The following is a 26,246-nucleotide window of genomic DNA, read 5'->3' on the forward strand; positions in this document are numbered from 1 at the left end:
CATTTTCGTACGTCACGATTCATTACTCCGGAAACTCAAAGCTGCGTACGAAATACAGTATAAAATTGTTAACCGCGAATCTTAGTATCGTATTACTGATCAGAACGAAATAAAAGGTGACATCAACATCCGTCGGCTAAGATTCCCTTACATAGAATTCAACTGCATTTGTATTGGCTTTCCCACTAAGCAGTCGAACGACACAGTGCGCACAACTAAGTTCAAACCTTCAATAGTTATTGGTCACGACGAAACGCGGATGGTATCCGATAACCAGTCTAAAACGATTAACTTTGGAAAGACGTATAGCGACTCACGTGCAATTGAGTTTATTCTCATTTAACTCAGTTAAGCCCTTTTGCTAAATCATTTAGCGGACAAAGTTATCCGCACTATAACAATTTATTGTACCCTTATTATTTTGTGCTTGTATGAAATACGTATGCTTGAATATTGCTTACGGCCTACGCATTTATTCACTCTGCTAGTCTTACTACTAACTGCTTATTTGATTCGATTACTCATTCATTTCACATGGTATATATATGTCCATGTTATTCAAATTCAACACTCACTCACTCACACGCTCTCGTCTCGCTCTTGCTCTGGCTCTCGCTCGCTTGCTTGCCTTTCGGCACAACTCTTCTATGCTTGTTTAACACATCTGTACATTTGGATATATGTGTGTGGTCTCGCAATAAACGTAGTCAACACTTCGTATTTGCCTTCTGATTAATATACCGTTGGTACGTTATATAGAACTGTTATCAAGACGAACTGTATACGAAGTTTAAGGTTTATATCGAATACCGACCACCACAGACTCTGTTGTTTCCAGAACACTTGAACACTTACTGCTGAAAAGGAAATACATGAGTTTTGGTCTCATTTTTCGTGTTCTACAGGTAGTTAATTACATTCTCAGATCTTCTAATGCTTTAAAAGCATGCAAACCAATAAAACTGACTTTTAAATGTGATTAAATTTGTGCTTTCTGACAAAAAGTCCTAGAAGACCTCTTTCTGTAATGTTTTTTTCGCTGTCTCATATTTATTGGGTTTTTTTCATCGTAAGCTTATTTTGAATACGTAACTACGAGTGTGTTTCGACATGCACCAATACTTTCAGTGTTTTTATTTTCCAAGATGACTGTAAAATATAAACAGCTGACCACAAATACGATGAATCGAGATTTTCATTCTACGCTATTTCTTTTCAGTATTCACCACGTAACACCCTGGTAAAATGAAATACGGTTAGATGCCTCTGAAATATCAAGTTATCAGAACGTCGTTTACAGATGACACACTCTTTGAAATCAAATTCTTGCTGGTTACGTTTAAGAGTGGTCGTTACCCCACAAAGAGGAGTGAGCTGTTGCCAAAAGTAAATATTCGAGATAAGTAAATCTGCGGTTCTTCAACAGTGACTATGACCCTATGAATTTAACTGGACACACTCTAGCTGAAATCGTTTGATCACATATCCTCTATATTGAGCGTTTGCTGAAGTCATATACATCTTGACGCATTGAATATCATCTAACCTCTATATTCCTAGTTTCTAATTAGACTGACTTTTGGACCAGGGGTTAGGAATGTGTTGCAGACAAAAACGTTTTCTAGCACTGAATATCCGAAACATCTCCAAATGTGTAGTCCCAGCTAACCTTGTAACCGACAATTAAATATACTTCACTTCAAGGCAGTGCACCTACTATTACATTTGTCTCGATAGAACAATGAGAAGACGGAGTTGACCTGAAGAATTTGATATGTTTACGCGATACCCACGAAAAACCTGGTTACATATATACTTGCTAAGACATTTTATATGAACATTAATGAGGACTAATTAAATAAGAGTTCAAGCAAACAAATTGAGAATTGCAAATAAGGGAGAGGGAAAAGCTGACATCGTATGGAAAGAATAGGAAATTGTGTCACTACTCTAGGCCATGAAATGACTTAAGGATTACCAGGGCAAATTCAAAGTTAAGACAAATCGTTTCTGTACACATAAGGAAGGTCTATATTTGCGAATAACCCGGGCTTCTATAAACCAATGAATTCAACCTTGACAGTTTCTACATGACGTTTTAAAATCTGTGTTGATGTCGGTTCTGTACCCAGTTTCAATTATGGGCCTTACTAACAATGGACAGCGTTTTGCCTGAAGTCACAAGCTTTATAAGCAAAGGTAGTGTCTGAGTTTGAGTCGCAGAGTGAACATCAACTTTGAGATACAGGTACGTCTAACGTACGAGTCCCAAATAGGACGAAACTCGCGTCCTGGACTCCACTGCCAGCCACAAAATTTCATGTCAAATTAAATACTCGTGAATATACAGAGCGTTGACTATAATGCTGTATACAATTTAGCAGTTATATCCACCGCATATTCACTTTTTAACACAAACTTCTTGAATTGTTCTCATAAAAAGTTCGCATCCATAAGAGCGGAAAATATGTGTAAATTATACAAGTTCGGGTCTCAGTAAATATGAAGTTCATTTGGGTGGATACTGTGAACGCTAAGTGAAGAAAAAATACATGTTTTATTGTTATGTAGTGTTCTGTTTGTCTAACAACAATACCACTTATAAAATTAAACATACTCATTGCTGTCCACCAAGAAGCCGTAAACCCGTCAAGGTTGATCGTTATTATTGTACTGTGAAGCGCAAAAAGACACATTGAGTAGAAAAGAAGCCTTTTTATACCAATAGTCACTATTATTAGCCCGATATATGACTCTGGTTAAACCGTATGCTGATTGTTATCGAAATATACGTGACGCCAATCGTCGACTTAGTTCGCGTTAGAGAATAATGGAGTAAAACAAGCTAAATATGAGGATGGAATTTGAGTGCATAAATTTCATACATTAATCGATGCAGACGGACAATCAAAGAAACGAATCGGAGAAAACTACGAGAAATGAAGAAAAGTGGCGCGGAGAGGAGAATGAGGGTGAGCCATTTAGCTTTGGTAAAGTGTGACTCAATATTTGTATTCAGATAAAAGTACATTACAGACACGTGATGAATAGGACGAGCAATTAACACACATAAGGCCATATAAATACCGTCAGAGCTAATGAGCGAATAGGTGACAAGACCGAAATGTATTTTGATAACAATGAATAGATTGGTTTATCCAGAAGCTGTAATAACCTGCGTGGGCTTGGCATAAAGACAGCCACTACATCTTTAGGTACTTGGTAGTTGTATTGTTATCTCAGGGAATATCACAAATATGTACTTGGAAGTTTGTCAGATGAAGTTGGTCCCATTTACAGTTATTCCCTTTCTCATTGTTATTGCCAACCGGTTAACTCCGGTATTCTCAGATCTTTAACAGTATCCTACCAATTACAAACTGAAGTAGGCTGGTGCCTTGACAACATGTCTAGTCATAACTTGACAGACGTCCAGCTATTCAGTTGATAGAGTAGAGGTCGTTTAGGATGGCACCAGAGAAGCAACATTGCAATTTTCAACATTATGAAATATATGTGCATCTTAGTAAACCTTAAATCTTGGTAAAAAGCACCCTAACTGAAACAATGTACTGAAGTCTTTTACAAGATGACACCAAAGTAAGTAAGAGAGAAGACGATGATGACTGAGTGAAAATGTATACTTGGATTGTAGGCAGAAGGATGGTAACGTATGACCATTGAGTTAGGCAGTTAAGTCAAGAGATTCATTCCATGGTAGGCTTATACGTAGTCCATTGAGAGTGCCTGGTCAGCTGTTTTCGGTTAGTGATATACTCAGTGTAAATAACCCGGCCAACATCAATATCCAATCGATATGAAGCTATATACCTTAGGCAATTATTCGATACTTAACTCTTGTGTTAAAGAATAGCAGGCCCTTCGAACCATCTTTAAGGCTGAAATAAATCGTCCATTTTTACCTTTAATGTCTGACAGCTTTTCGATTGATGAGATTGCTTGTTTGAACTTAGCAAATATTGACCTACAACTTACACATGCCAAGGCACTTATGTGACTTCTGAATCTCAATATCGCTCTTGTCGACTAGTAATGAGCCTATTACTACTTAAATGTTGCATCATCCTCATCGCAGTAAAATTCGCGAACTTACAAGAACCATTTGATACAAGATGGGTCTCAAGTGAATGCGTAGATATTAACGGGAAACCACAGATGTGCTATCCTCCATTTACTAGCGTTGCTGCTGACAGAAAAGTGACAGCAACTAACACATGCGGAGAAAGAGGAAGACAAAAGTATTGCATACACATGTCGAATTCTGGAATGGCTAGCAGGTGTCAATATTGTGACGCCCGCAACCCAGATGAGAGTCATCCCCCGGAGTATATGACAGATAAAAATCCAAATAACTGGTGGCAGTCAGAAACTATGGCAGACAACAAACTTTTGCATTTTAGAGACTCTGTAAACCTTACGATAGATCTTGGTAAGTAATGTTGCTTTTTCAATCAAAATATCGAAATTTAATTTTCATTTTGTTGATCTTTTTGGCGAGGCTATAGTTTATGGACGAATCAATCACACATTCTCTACCAGAACACGTAATATCGACACCCCTTTTTATGCATTTAAAACGTGATTAGACCTCCACAGTGTTTAAACTGCGAGGTTTAATGTAGGTCGACAGACCTCCTATCCTTACTACTGAAGAATGAAAAGTTAAGGTAGCAGATCTTTGAGTTTGACGCAAAATTCACTCACTCATTTAGCTCAATACCATTTTAGCATTATAGTTGGTGCCATATTGTGGTGAAAACATTAAATCTAAATTTCTGCACTAACATTCAACTGAAAATCCTAATCCAAATTCCTCACACAAATATATAACCCTCATTTAACCTTGGTAAGTGTTGGAAAACTCTAAGGTTATTTTAGCGTTGCCGAAAGGTCGTCCATAAATTATGGTCTTATCGGTTTCTGTACTTTTTAAAAGGAATCCGGCCAATATTTAGCATTTACCTGTCAGTGATAAACGGTCAGAGTACTTATTTTGAAGAGATTTAAAATCGATTATGCTATTTCTTTCGTAAAATGATAGGTTATCAAGTTATCTAATTACTTAGTTTGAGTAGCGATTGATAAAAGTATTGGTACAAGACTTCTACACACTGAGAGATAATGAGCCTTTTGATTTCGATCTAAGTGTTCTGAATAACTTTATGAGATTTGTTGACTCAGTCGCTCCTATTACATTCTCATTAAGGGTCAACCAAAAGGCATTATAAAATAGTACAACCACATCAACTACTGTGACTAGATAGAGTACAACCAGACCTATTCTAACCTGCGAAACACTTATTTCCGACTTTAGAGTTGCCACATATCATAACTGGCTTGATTTTCACTTAAACGTCGTTCACTTTCATATTTTGTTTCTTTCTTACATCAAAATGAACAGTATATTGCAGGCATACAGGTCACTTGTAAGAGCTGACGCCTTTACCGAAATTGCTTACCACTTTATTTTAGTCACCTCAAAATGCTGTCAACAGGGATTAAACGATATCATTAATTTCCATTTTCATCCGAATACGAGGTGTTGTCACGATTACAATGTGATTTAAATAGTATCAGTGGACAAAAATGTTTGATAACTTTTATCTAAGTCAAGTCGTTGTTTGAACCAAGTTTGTCAAAACAACTGATTGTTTTACATACAGATAATAGTTTTGTGACACATTCTACTTCACACAGAATGGAGTTTTGAATAAATAATAAAGTGCCGCTGAAAGCGTGTGTCTTGTTGAATTTATATAGAAAGCCATCTAAATGTTAAACAAGTAGATTTTACGAACGTCTACCCTCATTTGCCACGAAAAATTTAGTTAGATATAGGGCAAGGTACGTATTAAAAAGCTAGGAAAAAGATAGGGCATATTATTGAGTTCCTGTGCCATATGTTTTGACTGAAGTCCAAACTTTTTCCCACCGAGCTGTCAAGACTGAGATAAAGAAATAAATAGATGAATAGCTCATCTCATTGATTCCGCTTTAATATCTTACTTTCAGATAATAAGACAAATTTTGACTAAGATGCACATTTTCACATTTGTTACAAAATTGTATTGTATCCCTTTTGTTTTCTGAACCAACCGTACTTTCCCATTCACTTAAGCAGTGTTCAATGGAAGAAATGTGCCCCCAAGTACTCATGAAATGTTACCGAGGAGTATTTTATCGGATTGATAGTTGATGAAGTTCAGCTATGAGAATTACTAGCAAATTGACTTGATTACGCACAAAAATAATTTCGATTGATCAAACGTTAAACCAATTAACAAGACATTACTTTTTAAGTAAACGTTTGTCTACAAAAATAACAAAATTTAGTACTCAGTGCTTTAATAAATTATATGGTTCCCAATAGACGGAGGCTTTACAAACTCTTAGTCTCAAAGAACATACTGTTTTTTTACATAAATAGTTTACTGAATCCGATGGACATGCAATGTAATGTATTTTTATTCATTTCCGTTATACAGCAGTACAACCTAATATCTACTCCAAGTTTCATATAATAACTATTTCCAATCAAACCTTTATGTGATTGAATAGGTAAATAATTCGTTTAAAAAAATTTGTGTCTAATCGATTTTTATCTGACTTTCAAATCTGATACACATGAGGCATTCTTTAAATCTAAAAAACAAAAATACGATAAACGTTTTTTGCTTGCTGCCTGTTCAACATAAGTCATAACTGGTAGAAGTTTTGCTTACTTAAGCTTATAAGGCTGCTCAGGCGAAAGGTACGTAAGAAGTAAAGTTATTATAAATTATAGCCTAATGTATTACAAGGTGTTGTTTTGAAAATAATAAAGTGTCCAAGGTTATGAAACGGCTCATATATTCTTAAACTGACATGTGATCTCATGTGTATGTGCATCAAGCTTTTCGTCATGAATTAACGGTGGAACTGTATGGTCTAAAAATGGTGCTAATGAATTGAACTGCAGGATTATGACTAATTTGTCTTAATGGACTGTGAATGCTGAAAATCTAAAATTTTAAAATTCCGTCTATAAGAAGTAACAGACTGTTACAAATTATTTATTCACCGCTTCTCCGTTATCCTTGAATCTCCATACATTGTCAGCCATTTCAATTATTTGCATTAATGGGTTCAATTGTATGAAAGATTCTGATGAATTTTACACAAATAATAAAGCTTTCAGAAAGATGTACATGGTATGTTTTCATTTTCTACCAAATCATGTTGTAAGTCTCAGACACTGCAAACATCACCCTGATCCACAACTTTCCAGACGTCTAGTTTCAGTGTAAAATACAGAGGGAACCGGAAACTGCCTCATTATACCAGTTATCGACCAAAAGTTTTAGAACTCACATGCAGAATAAGATGAAAAATAAAACGCTTTAAGCACCATAAAATAAGCTTTTCTATCAAATTACTCCATTTAAACAGAAATTATTTCTGTAATTTTATCACACAATAAAAATGTGTCTGATACATGAACGGATTAAAGTCAAATTATTTTGTCAAAGTTAGCAATATATATAACCATTTAAAGACGTTTTTATTCTTTACTATCTGTCATATAAATTCTGCAATAATGTTATCCTTTAGCAATGCTTTTGGCTTTAAGAACTTACACAAAGTAAAGAGTGAATTGAAAGATAAATGTCTTGATTTTCTGGACTAGATAATATGGAATTAACCTAAGTAACATTTTTAATGATTACACCAGCATAAAGTTTGTAAGATATGTACTTTGAGTAAAACCTTTAATGTACCAAGTCAACTATCATCAAAAATGCATCTAGACATTTAGTATACGGTCTAATATTTACCAGTTTTCAGATATGTTCTGAGCAAATCAAAATACGAATAAAAATCACTATGGAAGAGCGAATAGTTCATTAAATTAATTGAATATCTTATTGGCTTGGTACAAACAACAAATTGTCTCACATGTTTAATGAATAATTAGTCAGATTATGTAAGAATTTAAAATCGATTACCATTAAACTAGTAATAACACCCGACAGTATGACTTATATATATATATATATATATATATATATATATATATATATATATATATATATATATAAAGTATATTACGATGTTCATGTGCGTCCCGTTTATTAATAATCCAAAACGCTTGGAGTTCACATTTGAACGATTGTCTGATCGCAAGAAGCTGGATTTGGGCTATGCTGACTCACCGATTAGTTTTGGTCAAATAACCCTTCGAGATGATCACCAAGGTCACGAAATTTAGCTTAGGGCATCTTTTATTTGATAAGCGTCTTATATGAAGAGGTAAAAATACCATAATTACAGCGCGTTTTTAGTCAGTAGCTATAATTAATTTATATTTTATATGGTACGTTTTATATAGCATTCAAATATTTAGTTCTATCAGATTAAAGCTATCATTCTGACATAATGATTGCAACAAACATGAACTGAAGGAGTTTTAATCTAAACGCCAGTGATTCTAAAGAGGTAGTAATTATCAGTGACACAGAACGTTTGTGAAACACAATTCAAAACATGGTTATTATACTTTTACTCTTGTAAAATTCATCTTGCAGAATAAAAGTTGTTCTATCTTGAACCGAACAATTTGCAAAATGTTACTTTGCTTTAGATAAATTGTAGGGTATTCAAATTTTAACGTTCAAGCTATATATTTCTATAGGTCACTACATCATTGCACATTAGATTTAGGTACAAACATAGATCGGTCAAACCACCCCTGCGTAATTTTAGATACCCGTCAGAAGAGCTTAAATCCTATTTTAAAATCTTTAATACACAGAATATTTGAACGTAATTAGACAAGTTTTGTCGTCAAAGAAGTCTAACACTAATCGACTATTTCATCTGAGACTGCTTTGTTAATGACAATTCAACGGTTTACGTACATGTATATCTTTAAGATCGATTTAAATCAGACTTCATCATTCAAGAACGTCATAAGAGTTTAAATTACTCTACTCAACAATTACCAAAACCTAATGCTGGTCAAAGTTTATCACAATGAAGTTTATACTGTATGAAACGCATTGATGCTTGTTGATCGGAATTTGTTTGTAACTCTTGATAGAAATAAAGAATTTAGCTTGTTTGCTAAATAACGGTACTTTTATTTCAAAAAACTTTACTAATAATGTTGTCTTTTGCGGTGATGAACAATTGTAATTGATAATGTAAGGCTTTCGCTACGAATTTCACTGTTATAGATGCCATATACATTTTTTAATCTATAACTGTACTACTTTGGAATTTAAGTTAACATTCATTTACTGATAAACCATTATTAAGTCCAACTAAGAGTTAGTTGCTATGTTGTAATGGACAGTCAAAATCCCTAACAGCAAATAACAAACTTAACTGATTTAAAGAAAGAAAAAAACTTTTAGTTATTCGGGATGTAACCCCCTAAGGAAACCACCTGCTATGGTTTTGGCGCCCGGGCAGTATTCCAGCCCTCACACAAATAGGATTATTTATGTGGTGCATATCTATTTGGTACCTCCTTGTACCAATGTTTATATATATATATATATATATATATATATCCGATTCATCAAAAGAACATTCAATTTGCAAAAACAACAAATGTCAACTTTATTTTGCATGCATGTACTAGTAAACTACATTAGTTATTGTTTTCTTTATCACAGATAGATTATTATCATTTATGGCTGATAGACAGTAGCACTATCACTTTTCATTATGTCTGTATACATACATATACAAATGATACATTAAATATAAAGATAAAATCTATGCAATAAATTTTTTATAGATGTAAATTTATAACATCTGATGACATGTTTAATGAGAATAATTACCACCGATGGATAAATATTCGGTTGTCATTCTATTACATTTAAGTAAATAATAATAAATAGCCGAGAGGGAGAGAGCGAAAGAGGAAAGAAGATGAATAAATGTTCCACTGCTTACTTACTTACTTATTTATTTAGGCCTGTTACTCTCAATGGAGCATAGGCCGCCGACCAGCATTCTCCAACCTACTCTGTCCTGGGTCTTCCTATCTAGTTCTATCTAATTGTTCCACTAATCGTTTGTAATATTTAATATTATGATGAAGTTTTGATCTATCTATACAAATATGTAAAAATTCCTAGAATGACAGTTATCATGTGTACAACAGTAGCTGATTTCTTAATGTAATATACAAGATTCTAGTGAGAAAACTTTATGAAATTTAGCCGTATCAGTTATAATCCAGTTACCAATTGAAAATAATAAAATATGGTTGTGCAATTAGATGAATTAATTCAAGGTAGATAATGTGAACTTTTGAGTGTTATACGCCTAGAGATTTGCTGGCTTTTGATGATGTTTGCGGAATTTCGATGAATTTGTAATTGAATTTATGTGTATGTATGTCAAAAAGAATGAGCTGAAAAACACTTACAAACTGATCAACAACGTTTTCGATGACATCAAGTTCACGATGAAACAGGAGGCAAATAATAAACTATCATCCTTGGATATATTGATCACTAGAACCGACAAGGGAAAACTGGAAACTCAGGTATATCGGAAACCGACCAATACATATCAAATCCTCAACTACAATAGCAACAACCCAACAGCTCACAAAATCAACTGCGTACATACTTTGTTCAAGAGGGCGAGGACACACTGGCAGCACGAAAAAATGAGGAGAAATACCTGAGGGATATATCTCAAAAGAACAGCTACCCAATCAACTTCATCAAAAAACACCAACCGCACACAGCATCCGAACCCAAGTCAAGCAGAGAAATCAACAAAAGGATCACCCTGCCATACATACAAGGAATATCAGAAACCGCAACGAAACTGCTGAAAACCTTCGGGATAGGTGTGGCACACAAACCGACAAAATCACTACAATCAATCCTATGCAAACCAAAGGATGAAATAACAAGGGAAAACAAATCAAACATCATCTACAAAATAAACTGTGCCAACTGCGAAAAACACTACATCGGATAAAGCGGACTCCCCCTCCCCCTTCGCCTACACGAACATCAATTAGCAGTCAAACGCCATGATATCTCCTCACTCATATCAATACACACGGACAACTGCGGCCACTTATTCGATTGGAAAAATGTAGAGATCTTAGAAAGAGGAAACTCCAAAAACACCAGAGAATTTTTAGAAGCCTGGCACTCAGATCAATCAGCAATCAACAAGCATATTGAAATCAATCCAATTTACCAACCAATCAGGAAAATCATGCACAAATATAGGAACAAAAATCAAACCAATGGGAGACACAACCAAAACAAAGAAGTAAACGATGATAAATTTAAGGTCAATAAGAACCAGTCAACATCTAGGTGCACAGAACAAGCTATGAAACACATATGGAGAAATTCGAACACTTCACTTCTATCTGAAGTTTGTGCTGATGATGTCGTTCAGAAGAAAGATGAAAGCTGCACGACCAAACCATCTAGCTCAGAGAACAAAACTCCACCAAAAAGTGCATGACTGTTGACTTACACTCATAGTGCGGTGTGAGCTACTTATATCCACATAAGTAGTATATAGCGGTAGTCAGTAATAGAATGTATTTTAGTAGAAGATTGAGAAGGAAAGAACGGGAACGGTAAGCAGTTGGTATGAACATCCAAGAACAATGAAATCTGAGACCATGGACTGATATTTGCTAAAGAAACAGTCAAGTTTGAAGCAGTTGATTGATATTTTGCAAACTAACTCTTTGCTGTATTGTTCTCAGATTTTATTGAGATGTTCAGTAATTTTGTGCTCAAATGCATTCGGTTGTCTCCACTAGTGTTCTTATTCACTACAATATCAGTTATGATATGTCATTAAAACTTCAGCTTTAATTTTATATATTAGATAGAACTAAACTAACGCTTGTGGAATACTGAAATAGTCGATGACATTATTCCAAGACGGTAAGAGATTCCAAATTTAAATGTTTAGCTTGTAGAGCATAGGCCACTGACTAGAAATCAACCTGAGCAGTAAATATACTCTATCGCTTTTATTTATTATTTATTTTCACTACTTATATGTGCGCAATTCATTATTAAGACCGAATCAATCAATAATTATAATAAAACACAAGTACGATCAATCAACTAGTCTCAAATAGAAAACTCATGTTTACTTTAACACTATTAATCACCAATTAATTGAAACATTTAATTTTCCAATATTTCAAAACTGTAAAAATGCGAAGAGATATAGTTTTAATGTAAGTTTTATATGCTAAATACAAAAGTATTTCGTAATCATCATTGCAGTTATCACATATTATTTTTCTTAATGATTTTATTCAACATTATGAAACATATCTCTATTATGGTAACTAAATAAGTTGGCGAGACAATAATTTATGGACTACCCTTGAGTGACGCTAAACTAACCTTGAGAGTGTTCACCTAATAACTAGGATCAAATGAGGGTTATAAACCAGTGTAAAGAATTAGAATTATGATTTACAGTTGATGGTTAAGATTAGGAATTAGATTTAGGGTTTTCATTACAAACTTACATCATTTATAATACTGAAATAATATTTAACCAAATGAGTGTATGAATTTTGCGCTAAAATCCGAGACCTGTCATCTTATACCTGATTGGTTCATCCATAGATTATAGTCTCGTCAAGATAATGTATCACTGTGGGAAATTATATTGAAAAAATATATAAATAAACAGATCAAAACATGAGAAAGTGATCTACATTAGTAATATTAAATATTCGAATATAATATAGATAAATAATAACATTGTTGGGAATGAGATATTTGTTCGAATAATTAATCTCAATATTTAAGACATAATCAGTTTACATAAATGTTCCGAATAGCTGATTATTCACTAGATTAGTCCAGTATATTAACTTTAACCAACAAATTGATGGGTTTATTTGTAAAGCCGAAATGCCTGAGGAAAACATACAAACAAACAAACGAAAGGATTTCATTATTTGTTATGCTTTATTAGCTAATTCCCTCTATGATCGGTCACCTTTATTACACTGTTCATAAAACTGTCTTAACGTATATGCTGATAGATTTAATTCATGTAGCTTTTTAAACAGAACACTATGTGGCGCAAGACTTGATATAAATAGCACTGGTCAATCCTTAATGAGGATTTAACTATTCGATCAATGAGTTAACATTTTGAAGGTGTTTGATTCTTCAAAATTCTTGTCTTAAGTTAAAACTATTTTACATACTTTTCAAAGTTTCCACTGATACGAATATTCGTCAAGATTATAACGAATACTGTTTGACAGAAATTGGGCGCTGAGTATAGAGAAGTCATTATATGCGAAAATTATATTTTGATTATTACCCTGAAGAAGTCCAGACAAGTTAGCTGGACGGAACGTTGGAATTATTTAAATTTCAATTGCTGAGATTATTTCATGAAATATAATTTTCATATATAAAGTTTCCATTTGTTTACCGGCTTGTCTTTTGTATCTTATAAGAAAATATCAGTAAATTTAGGAGAATATATGAACTGAAGTCAGGGTCAAACTGTCGATCCAAAAATTACTCATCGATTAATCTTTTTATATTAAAAAGCTAGAGATTGCTTTCACCTACATTTTTATTTATCTTTGGCCATAGAATAGTTTCTGAAGATCGACGGTAATTCATGCTTTTTTTGTCTCGACTGTTCAATAATTGAAATAACTGATATAATGCATTAACTACCGATACCAGTTCATCTTTAGTCCAAACCCTAGGACAGAGTGGGTTGGGAAATGCTGGTTAACGGCCTATACTCCGTTGGGAGTAACAGGAGTAAGTAATTTTGGTCCAAACTTTCTATTACATAGATTGAGAACATTCGTTTTCAAGATTTTATCATATATCCGCATATATCCAATATGCGGTTTATGTAGTATATGCATTTACTTAAATTGTTATCTTTCTATTTAAATGAAAAATAAAACTCTAGGTACTAAATTTCATGTAAATTATGTGTATTTACAATTTAAATCACCTCGCCCACATGCTATGGTTATACACAAACGATTTGATGATAGTTCTGAATGGACACCATGGGCATATTTTTCGAGTAATTGTTATACATACTTTGGTATGGCCTATAGTCCTAGACCTGTATTTAATAAACCGGATGAATTGATATGTTATGAAGAATATTCAACATTACAACCATTATATGAAGGGGAAGTAATTTTTTCTGTTATAAATGGACGTCCGAACTATGACAAATTCTTTAATGATGTAGATTTACAGGTAAGTTGAGAAACTGATAGTTGCATTCTGTATTTTTTTTTAAGTATCAAATAATGTTTATATTGATGTTGGATTCGGAAGTTAGTATTGTTTTAGACTTAGAATTTCTATGGTGCCAGATTCCTGCAGTATTGTCAGAATTCTACAAATCACTGTAACATTAGTACTGAGGTTTTTGGTTTAATTTACTTATCCATTCAATTGATTAACATCGTTTTGACGAATGATATTTCGAATTAAATGAATTGGTTAGTGATATTTTAGATTTCAAAGATGCACATATGTAAGTTGTTATACTTTGCAACAGCATAAAATAATCGGATCTTATGGGTGATCTGATTCTTCTCCAACTATTATTGTATTTCAGAGTACGAGGAGATTTCTGAACATAACATGTTACTTGTGGTCACAGTCAGTGTTGGTCATTCAGTTGTAAGTAACTATGAGTAGAAATTTTAGGAAGAATATTCCTAATAGCTAAGATCGATGATTGGCCTATAAGTTATTAATAGTCACTTTTTGTCAATGTAAAACACTGATGTATTTGAAGCACAGTCTCCACGACTTTATACGTTTCCCTGATATTGTCTTACTGACAAATTATTACAATAGGTTTTATCTATCACAAAAATCAAAAAGGCTAGAACAACGGAATTTCTATTATATTATAGAGAACTTAAAGTTTCCTGTACCAAAGCATACTGCTCCTTACCTTTTTTGAACAGTTTCATAATGAATTTACGTAAATCTGGCCATATAGACAAGGAAGAATGATAAGATGCCATCAATCATCCACCTTCACTGATCAACTAATGATATCAATAATAATCATATGTGCTTCAATCTTGTTAACATATTCTATTTGATAAGTTCTTTGTTAATTGTATGCATTTACCGCAATAGATACAGCATTTATCATTAATCCTGAAGGTTGGTTTCATTTATTATATTCGTCATCAAACATGTTCACAAATTTCAAAGTAATCTTGTTCGGATATTTCTTAACATTTATTAGAACTAAAAATGTACACTAAGCTGATCATACTAATTTATTCGGAAAATGTCAGTAAAAAGCAGCACTTTTTATGTGCTTTATGACTTAAATAGTATTCACTGATCACATCTTTAATTTCAACAATGATCAAAGTAGATTCGATTTTTTACTAGATAAGCATCACTCCCGCAGAATAACCCTTGATAATAAGGAATTTAGAATCATGTTCAAATAGAAAAGTTCCACTTGATCGAATCTAACCAATTATCATTTAGTACAGCATCAATTGATTTGACTCAACTTCAATGTGTTACATTCTATTACCTTTTAAAACTATACTATAAAGTATTTTAAAAAGTATGTATTTTTGAGAAAAGGAAAATTTAAATGATAAATATGAGGTGAATTACAATTATAGAACATTTTGTTCTTGAAGGAGTTTCGTTCTCTGAGCTGGATGGTTTGGTTGTGGAGCTTTCATCGTCCTTCCGAACGACATCATCAGCTCAAACTTCAGATTCCTACCTGAAGTTTGAGCTGATGATGTCATTCGGAAGGACGATGAAAGCTCCACAACCAAACCATCCAGCTCAGAGAATGAAACTCCATCAAAATCATCCACCAGAGCTACAAATCTCCTCCAACATTTTGTTCTGCTTGGTCATAACTATGTAATAGGTAGTTTTGAAGAAAATGGTCAACAAAATAAAAAATTACTCAGTTCAATGAGGAAGTTCTCTTGTTTTAATATAAATTTTCTTACAGTTTAAGGTATTATCAACAAGGTACTAGAAAACATAGCTTCTCTGCATTTTTCAGAACTCCAAGTTTAGTTAAGAATTAAACTTGATAATAATTTTATCTACATAATAAAGTGCTCTTACTTAGTTTTGCTCATAATTGGTTGATCATTAAAGTAACAAATTTCATATTTGTCTAGTCCTTTATTGTTGTTAGAATTTCATCTATCGATTGCGATATTGTCATTAGTCTGAGTATCTTGACGTCACATGTACTATGTTGAAAAGTTATGTGGTTAGGGGTAGTTAAGAGGAAAGTCTATAAAGTTGGGTGACATGTGTTCAACCCCACAGCGGGTACCAGTTTCATCAAGGTTGGAAATACACTTTGTTAACAAGTCCCAATGAACGCGAAATTTCAGTCAACAGTTTCCTATTGTCCAAATTTACAACCAAAAAACTAAGTTTGTATCATAAACTGTGAATGATACTAAATAATAAAGCAAGTAACCTCAAACCATTATGTTTAACGTTGGAATCTACTGTTGATTATTTTGGTTTAAGTTGCACGGTAATATCATAACTTGTCTGTCACTTATGATGTCTAGCTCAAATTATATGTATCTGTGATCAGTTATTGAGCTGCATTAACGTTAAATGAATAATCATACTTAAAAATGAAATGCTAGATTATAGGTTGTTTTTGTTCAGACCTAAAATTAGAAATGGATCACAATGGCGTTGGTGTATACACTTTTTGTCTTCCCTTAAACCATGAGATTATAATTGCTTTATATCTTCCTTTCTACGAACTAATTCTTTCTTTCTGTGCTTTATCTTTAAATACAATCTTTCTTGTATATATTACTACCAGTGAAGTAATTACTTCTATGAATTCAGTGTTCATCTTGTCGTGCCAATGAGGTGTAGCAACTTGGACCGATGCATAAATGCGCCTGGTCCTACGTTGTAGCTGACTAACTGAAAATTAAAATTTTTTATTCATTTTTTGAATCATTTGTTTTAACATTCATTCAATAGCGTTGGAGTACTGCCAGTCAAATCTTAATAGAATTAAAGAAAATGCATACATTTGGTGATGAACGTGGAGCTGAAAGAGATACTCTATTAACATATTATTTTGCTATACAAAAATTGACCGTAGGAGGAAGGTAGGTTCATATTTGTTATGCGTAAGAAATCTAAACACAATGATTGTTTGAATTGATGATTAACAACTAATAGAGATTTTAAGATGATCGTTACTGTCAGTTTAGACTAAGATTTTGTTTACCAACCTACTTTGTGGACTGAAAATCACATTTATCAAGTTCCATCTTGACCTAGAAATTTGGCTTTAAACAGATTTTTATAAAAGCATGAACCACGTCATTAAGTCACTTTTCAATAATTATCATTCAAATGCTTTAAAAAAGTAATTATCATTCCATCAAATACCAGATTACTGACTAGGACGGTTGAAACAATTGAAAAAAGGTGAGTTCTGAATATAGTCAGTAAACCTGTCGGCTAAGGGAACATATCCAAGTCATCAAGGTCAATCACTACTCTCTTTTCAAGTTGGGAGTGTAAACCATAAGATTTCAATTTCAACCCATTGCACATGCTAGTGGATATCTAAACTCGGTAGTTAAGTAGATAAAGCGATGGTGTATGGGTTCGAGTCCCGAGTGAACATCAACTCTGGGATGCAGATACATTCAGCTGACGAGTCCAAAGTAGGATACAACACGCGCCCTGGATTTCACTGCTAACCACTACTCATGTTCTCATAAGATTTTAGTTCAGTGGTATATTGGTGACAAGTTAATAGCTCTATCTAAAGGTTATCATTTTGATCGCATGTAGAGTCAACGCTACAAAATGTTCTGAAGTCTTATCCAGTTTTCCCTGATTTCAGATGATTCTTTGAAAAATTTCCATGCTCGACATAAATTACTTTTACAGTGTGTAGATAATTTACTTTGTGAAAAGTATAAGAAAATATACATTTAAATAAGCAGAAAATTCTTAGTCATAAACATGAACTGAATTACAGAATGTATAAATAAATAACAGTGGGCAATCAGGCACTGAAAATAATTAAGTGTTATCCTGGATAATTTATATTCTGCCTTGATAACGTTTCTTTATTTACTTAGACGATGTTGAAAACTTCACTTCATTGATCTACTTTTAAGCTTATTTTAATTATACTGAAGGATATTGGGATTGATGTTAACAAAATCCTTCTAGATATGGTCCTGTCACCCGAATTTCATAGGCCAAATATATGTACTGAATTCTTCGTTCCAATATCGAAGCGATATATCCGGGATGTAAACAAGCATTCGGAAAGCGAATTTCTTTGTCTCCTTAATTCAGTTAGTCTTGCAAAGTGAAACCTGACAAATGTGTTTAAATTATTATACCCCATTAGGACAGCAAGATGAAATTGTCACAGAAAACCCCAGAGTAATAGATGTAGTAATAGTATTAGTGATAGTAAAGGAGATCAAGCATCGAAAATATATAAATTAGTGAAACGAGGAAGTTTAGGAGAAACTTAGAAATTTAGGATCTAAGGGAAAACAATACGTGAATGCCCCTGCACCAGTGTGAGTGATTTCGAGCCAAGTCACCCACTGGTTACAATGATCACGTGGATTTATATCAAATAGTCTCCAACTATTTTCATGGTTCTTGTCGCCACGCATATATACAAAACATCATAATAATAACAATTCTTATAAAAAATATGTGTCTTTACATTAGTCAACTTGTATGTATCTACTATAATCTGTCACGCTTTCTAACAAATATGCTCATATAGCCAGATCAAGGTAAATATAATTGTTTAAAAATGTAAAATAAATCTATTTCAATAGTTGAGATCATGAGTCATTTGAAGCTAGACCACCATGGAAAACCTGGAAGTAATGGACGACCGTTTCGTCCTGTTGTGGGACTCCTCAGCAGTGCGAATCCGCGATCCCGCCTCGCCGGATTCGAACACAGGGCCTATCGCTCTTGCGTGTGAACGCCTAATCTCCAAGCCACTGAGCCGGCGGGCATCCAACGGTGTTAATGTCTAACTTCAACTAATCAACGAAATTGAGTGGCACATGAATTCACTAGTGACTGGCTTCAAGAGGTATTTCCTGGAGTTCTGGTGAAAAGCAGTGACCAGTGAAGTACAACCGGGTCTGTTGTGAGATAGTAACTCAATGAAGACAATGGTAGACGGTGGCTCGATTTTGTGGATCGGTTGAAGTTATACATTAACACCGTTGGATGCCTTAACAATGGTCTAGAGGTTAAGCATTCGCACGCGAAACCTTTAGGTCCTGTGTTTGAATCCCGGGAGGCGGGATTGTGAATTCACACTGTTGAGGAGTCCCATACTAGAACAAAACGGCCGTCCAGTGCTTCTAGGTTTCTCACAGTGGTCTAGCTTCTACTGATTGATGATATCAACTATTGAATTTACCATAATATTCACAAAAAGCCTTTATGATATAAATATATTTCCTTAAACAATTCTGTTTAGCGCAAATATAAATACAAGCTACAGTATTACATAGTCATTTGTATACACCATCAGCCTCTATAAAGTTTTCTTTACAGACAAGAAATGTAATGATCAAACAACAATTTATGGTAATTATTTAGTCAAATTTTCCATATAAGGAAAGATTAAGTGCTTAACAATAAGAAAATTAAACAATCAAGCATATGTTCGATATAAAATAGGTGGAATGTGGCCAGCAACGGAATCTAGGAAATGCGTTTCGTCCTTCCTGGGAGTATCTTTGGTTGATGAATTATGATACAATTTTATTGATTCTCATTAGCTGTTCTTATAACCCGAAAAAAAACGTTAAAAAAGAAAACTATCCAACTCTAGTGTTTCAAAAATAAGCACAAGTCTCTAGTGACCGATCATCAAGTCTAAGATTTCACTTTGTTCACCTCAGGTTGTTTCAATCTATGGTGTAAACGAATGACAAACAGTTTTCGTCACTGATGTTTACTTCATGTAATCTTTTTTTTACTAATAAATCATGAAATATTGAGTAACCTGAATGAAATACATCTTTTTTGTTTATGTAACTGAAGCCAGTAGAAGTAAACATTCGATAACAGCACGAATAGGACCTATGTAAGATCAATAACGTTACGTGATAAGTTATTAGAATATAACGAACTAAAAGTAAAGAAAAGAATTTCTTCAGTAGGAAACAACTCGTAACATTGAATATTTACAAATTAGATTACAAAAGGAGATAAATGTAACTAGGATTCAAATGATCAATATTGCCTCACTACATAACATTGAAATAAACTCATCCTGCTAATGAAAAACGTTGAAACATATATTTCTGAGTGAATAAATAAGATGGATTACTTAGTTCAAAACCGTATCCCCATTTCGAGTGAACCCAAGGGTATGTTTAAAACCTGATAAAACGATCCGTAATGTTATTTCTAGCTTACTGTTACCACCATTTTTTAAGCTACATTTAAATAGGTCGATAGTTGACATTTCCATGAAATGCGTTTGTTAAATCATGTTAGAAGATTTCAAGACGTCTACAGCTATCTTGATCAAAATGTTAAGTGAATATTAAACAATACTGTATACACGAACACTACTGCACTACAAGTACAGCAAATTAGGTTCAGAAATGCATAATTTTGGTTGAAATTAACTTTTTAAATCTAGAAGGTTAGATTTGTGTTGAAGTGAAATTTTTATTTCTCAAGTAGTTCTTCGACTAGTTCTGCTTCTGTATAATTAAGCTGTCCAATAGACAAGACCAATATAGTATTTAAGAAAAAATCACATATAAACTGGAGTTCTATGCAATGTTGTATCTTTATTTCTCTATTTCGTTTTCAATAAACTGGTCAGTATTTTATGTCATACCTCTCTCTTTTCAGATGTCTTTGTCATGGTCATGGTAATGAATGTAGAAAAAGTTCTGGGCCAGGACAAAAAGAAAGATTAGTATGTGTTTGTGATCCAGCTCATCATACATCTGGTGATAATTGTGAACAATGTCAATCAGGTTATCATGACCGTCCATGGCAACCTGCTACTCCACAAAATGCTAATCCATGTGTAGGTATGTAATATGAACAGAAGCATCTTTATTTTTATTTGTACATGGTTTTGACAAGTGCTCATTTTCAGTAGCATGTTCAAGAATGTTTTCTTTACAAAGAGTTATTCTAATTGTAAACATCACAAAGAGTAAATATTTTACAATCTTCTCATTGAAGTTGGGTTCCAACTGGTCACTTGAATCTACTTATCACTGAGTAGGAGTACACGACAGCTAAGTAAAATATGAAATGAATAAGCGAGGTAATAAATAAAAGTCTCAAGTAAGTTTGTATCACTGTAAAACACAACTGCCTTAAATCAGAACTGAGTTTACCTTATTCTGAAAACATTTGAATTGTTACTTAAACCAGAGTGATAAGGAATTATTTATTTGATATTAACTGGTAATGGAAACCAGGACGTATGCTACCTATACTATCAAATTCTAAAGAGTTACCCATTAAACTATTGTATTAAGATATATATCACGTATTCGAAGGGTATATGTATAAGCGTTATTACTTAATAAAGTCACACAGCGCTTTAGGTCTAAACGCTATAAAGTCTCATATTAACACACTGATTATAAGTACTATAAGAGGCTTGATACTCGCATAATTACATAACTACATCATCATGAAAATCATTTTAGTGATAGTCTAATTAGGTCTTCGATTAATTTTACTACTACAAAGGCAGATTACAAATTATGAATCTTATTAACGATAGCCTTGTCGAATGCTAGAAGTAGACTGTATCATCATATACTGAAAACAAAAGCGATCGCTTTCCAAACCCATTTCCTAACATTATCTCATGTGGCTAATGAAAGGTGAGTTTAAATCAATTACTTTTCAATATTAGAACATTTTGTAAACTCTGGTCACATGGCCTCATCTAGAAAGGCTTTAAAAATCATCTATACAGTCAAATAACTTAGGTCTCTAGAAGCGCAAATTAATAACTCATACACTGCAATGGGCATTAGCAACCCAACTTTTTAAACCTGAACTCTATGTGCAAAAAAGACACATACAAGCCACCATTCTTTCATGATCTTAACACTTAATTTTCATAAACACGAATTTGATTTTAATACATCCTTTTAATGATTTTATTCATTTTAGTTTTAATCATTAGTTGTTATTACATTCACGCTTTTGACTTATTTTTCACACGCTTTTCAAAATCGTCAAATGAACAATTATCGTTCAGACATTTGATTTCATTTTATTATCTCTCTTCAATTCATGTATATTATTGTCAGAATGAGAGTTTGTGGAAATTGTAGTAATTTAATGGTTGAATTCATGAATTGATTGATGCTAGACCAACCCGGAAAACCTGAAAGCACTGGACGGCCGTTTAGTCCTAGTAAGGGACTTCTCAACAGTGCAGATCCACGATCCTGCATGCGAGATTCGAACCTAGGACTTACCGGTCTCGCGCGCGAATGCTTAATCACTGAGCCAGCATCCAACGGTGTTAATGTCTAGTTTGTATATTAAGTAACTTTCTTTATTACATAATATGATGTAATAGTCATCTTATTTTTCAGTGGACTATTTTATTTGTGAATGAACTGTAAATACGATCATACAACTTGAGTAAGCGATAATATCGAAAGAAAATTTCTTCGTTGAATTGTCCTAATTCTTTATCAATTATATCATAGGTTACTTTCATTAGTTTAGAATCACTTTAAATCCATAAACTCAAAGAATATCCCTTGGTTTAATATCAATAATGGATCAGTACTTGTCGAAAGTATTAGTTGGAATTTTTCGAACTGTTTTCTGTTCAGAATAATAAACTTATTAAAAACTAAACAAAATGACGATACAATTTTTGCTAGTCTTTTAGTTTACATATAGTTCAATTAGAAAAACGTTTGTTACAATTTTAATACTTTTGTCAGGAAACATCGTCTTCTGAAGTTACTGAGAATATCTCGATTTTGTTTCACTAACATAATAAGATTATTATCAACCAATATTTTGGTGAGTAGATTTTATTTAATCATAAAAAGTCAATTTACGTACTTACTTACGCCTGTTACCCCTCGTGGAGGAACATAAGCCATCCACCAGCATTCTCTATTCAACTCTATTCTGGACAATTCTTTTCACTTGTTTTCAATTGCTATCCATCCTTTTCATGTCTGCTTCCAATTCTCCACGTAGTGTATGTGTTCTTCAGTCTTCCTCTTTTCTGTTTCTTTTCAAGATTATAAGTTAGGGCTTGCTTCGTTATGCAGTTTGGTGATTTCCATAATCTATGACCTATCCACATCCACCATCTTCTCCTAATTTTCACTCCAAATGGAAGCTGGTTTATTTTCTCCCACAGTAGACTGTTGCTGATGGTATCTAGCCAATGGGCGTTGAGTATTTTGCATAGACAATTATTTATAAATACTTGTATATTTTTGGTGATGGTTGCGGTAGTTGTGGAAGTTTCAGTTCCATACAGTAGAACTGTCAAGGATCTACATAAATCAGAAAACCATGGAATTCTATTGCAAAATATATCCACTGCTTCATCATACATTTAAATATTTTATTATGGAAATTGGACTAACATCGTTTATATTTCCAGAAACAAACGTATTATTTGTTGTGTTTTTTTGTAGCATGTAATTGCAATGGAAACGCTCATCTATGTGAATTTGATCCGGAATTATATAGTCGTACTGGTTCCGGTAGTCGATGTATTGATTGTGGTAATAATACAGAAGGCATAAATTGTGAACGTTGTAAATCAGGCTATTATCCTAATCCGAAACAGCCAACAACATGTTTGCCATGTTCGTGTGATCCAGTGGGTACTATTGATGGACAGGTTGAATGTAATGCACAAGGTCAATGTCAATGTAAACCTGGAATCGGTGGTAAATCTTGTGATCATTGTTTAGAAGATCATTTTGGTTTCAATGCTGGTGGTTGTCTGTAAGTGAATTTTGTTATCAAAAAGTTATTTCTGTCAGTGAATATACAATGATCATTGCGGTGTTTATCTTAAAATAAAATAAATAAGAGCGTCCAACAGGTCTCAATCTAGCATCCTCATCCCTTTAGGGTACTCCACAAAAGTATTTATGGATACTTGAATTATTTTTTTCTGATTAGCGTTTTTTAGCGAGTTAGTTTTCTACGGGATGAAGTCGCTAACCTCATGCCCAACCCTCCTCCTTTATCCAGGCCTGGGACCGGCAGTAGCCCCCGAAGGGACTCCAAGCGGAGTTATGGGTACTTGAATAGGTTACGTAATAATTGATAAATAAGTATTATACTGAAAGAATAGTATACTGTATGTGTGTGAATATGAGACATTTTCCTGGTTGATTAGTAGTATGAAAGAGGGATGACTAATTAATAACGATGAATGATCTATTTAGTTTTGCCATAAATTCTTTTTCTACATAAATGAATGTTAATTATATTCAAATAATTTATTATTCGCCATTCTTTGGTTATCCTCTAAACTTAACTACTTAAATCAATAACGTACAATAGATCAGTATAGTATATTAATCATTTCTTAATAGGAAAAGTGGGGTTTTTTATAGAGAAAACTGTTTATCATAAAATTACTCCCAGTACTATGGTAAGTACGACATAGTAAATTATAAAAAACATTGAATAAAGATAGCTTTATTTCATATGTTGACTAAAGTCTAAAGTGTCACTTGAGTAAATGATACTATATTATCATGCTAACTATCAGGATCTAGTCATGATTTCGACATGTTATCGGTGAGACTATAATTTATGAAAAACCTTTGAGTGACGCTAAACCGACCTTGAGAGGTTCCACCTAATAACTAGGATCAAATGGGATTAGAATTATGATTTACAGTTGATGGTTACGGTTAGGAATTAGATTTAGGGTTTTCATGACGAACTGACATCAGCTATAATGTCTTGACTGTATTTAGCCTAATGTATGAATGAATTTCACACCAAAACCGAGACCTGATATCTTATATCGAATTAGTTCATTCATAAATTGTAGTCTCGTCCTACAAACTAGATTACAATGTCAGTCTCCTAGAATAGTGTAGAAATTATGATAATATTCTCTTTATTTTCAAGCAGTGTATGCTTTCATACTTTTTAAAAAGTAAAAATCATAACTTCATTGAATTCTATTTTAGACCATGTAATTGTAGTGAAGGTGGTAGTTATGAAAATCGCCCTGCTTGTGATTCTCAAACAGGTCAATGTATATGTAAACAAAATGTAGCTGGTAAACAATGTGATAAGTAAGTCATTTTTGTACGTTTACCGATATAACAAATAAATTAATAACTTTTTGATTTATTTCATGGTTTTCTGATGATCTTGATACAATTTGGAATCAGTTTACATTAACGACTGAAATTACGTGAAGATACATCAAAGTCAAGGAACGCATGATATCTGTTGTGTTAGTTTAGAGGTTTACATTAATGTCATGTTTGGTCACAGATTGAAATTAGATAACAGAAAACCATGTTTCACTTAGATTTCATGTTAGTTGTCACTCGTTACCATTGACTGTCTACAGTTTTTCTGGAATTGGTGTTCTCCGTGGAACTCAAACTCACATCACCCAGTTTCACTGTCTGAGACGTTGTCACCGATCTATTTGAACAGAAACTGATTTCCTATAGGACTGGGTTGATTCCCTAATAGATCATTGCCTAGTAAAATTATTCATCCTTATCGAATCCTTCGTTGCTTTTCGAACTATATTGATCAAGTTAAGCTAAGAACTAGAGAAATATTACTGTAGCCACAAATAAATATTCAGTAATAGAATCGATTGGCAGTCTGGTTGACTTGGACATTTTTAAATATTTGTTGAAAATGAACCGAATAACTGCTTTTTGATTTCTCCTTTTAGACAGTAAGCATCTAACGGTTTTATTTTGTTTAATTCGTTTTTTTTTAGATGTAAGATTGGACATTATGGTCTCATGTCAAATGATCCATTAGGATGTAAACCGTGCTTATGTTCTTTGCACTCATCAGAATGTAAACTAGACGAAGAACACTTAAGTAAGGTAGCTGGTAGACCTGGTAAGTAGAACATATCAGTTATATATTATTCAAAAGACAAAAGTTATTTGAAACACTTAT

The 26,246-nt window shown here is 33.4% G+C and overlaps 1 protein-coding gene across 2 annotated transcripts in view; it reads left to right on the plus strand.

Annotated features, from left to right (window-relative positions):
* Positions 1 to 3,995: 3,995 nt before the first annotated feature.
* Positions 3,996 to 26,246, plus strand: part of LAMC1_25 (Laminin subunit gamma-1) — a 109,460-nt gene continuing 87,209 nt past the window's right edge. The window contains exons 1-7 of one of the 2 annotated variants that reach the window (XM_051212376.1): positions 3,996 to 4,450; positions 13,978 to 14,279; positions 17,055 to 17,185; positions 20,958 to 21,142; positions 23,756 to 24,071; positions 25,280 to 25,387; positions 26,059 to 26,186. In XM_051212376.1, coding sequence (XP_051072557.1) covers positions 4,288 to 4,450; positions 13,978 to 14,279; positions 17,055 to 17,185; positions 20,958 to 21,142; positions 23,756 to 24,071; positions 25,280 to 25,387; positions 26,059 to 26,186 — 1,333 coding nt within the window. In that variant the 5' untranslated portion in view covers positions 3,996 to 4,287. Of the gene's footprint in view, positions 4,451 to 6,142; positions 6,464 to 13,977; positions 14,280 to 17,054; positions 17,186 to 20,957; positions 21,143 to 23,755; positions 24,072 to 25,279; positions 25,388 to 26,058; positions 26,187 to 26,246 lie in introns of those variants that run through there. The other variant, XM_051212377.1, reaches the window with a different exon arrangement.

Source organism: Schistosoma haematobium, chromosome ZW, assembly GCF_000699445.3.
Source record: "Schistosoma haematobium chromosome ZW, whole genome shotgun sequence".
NCBI classification, from domain to species: domain Eukaryota; kingdom Metazoa; phylum Platyhelminthes; class Trematoda; order Strigeidida; family Schistosomatidae; genus Schistosoma; species Schistosoma haematobium.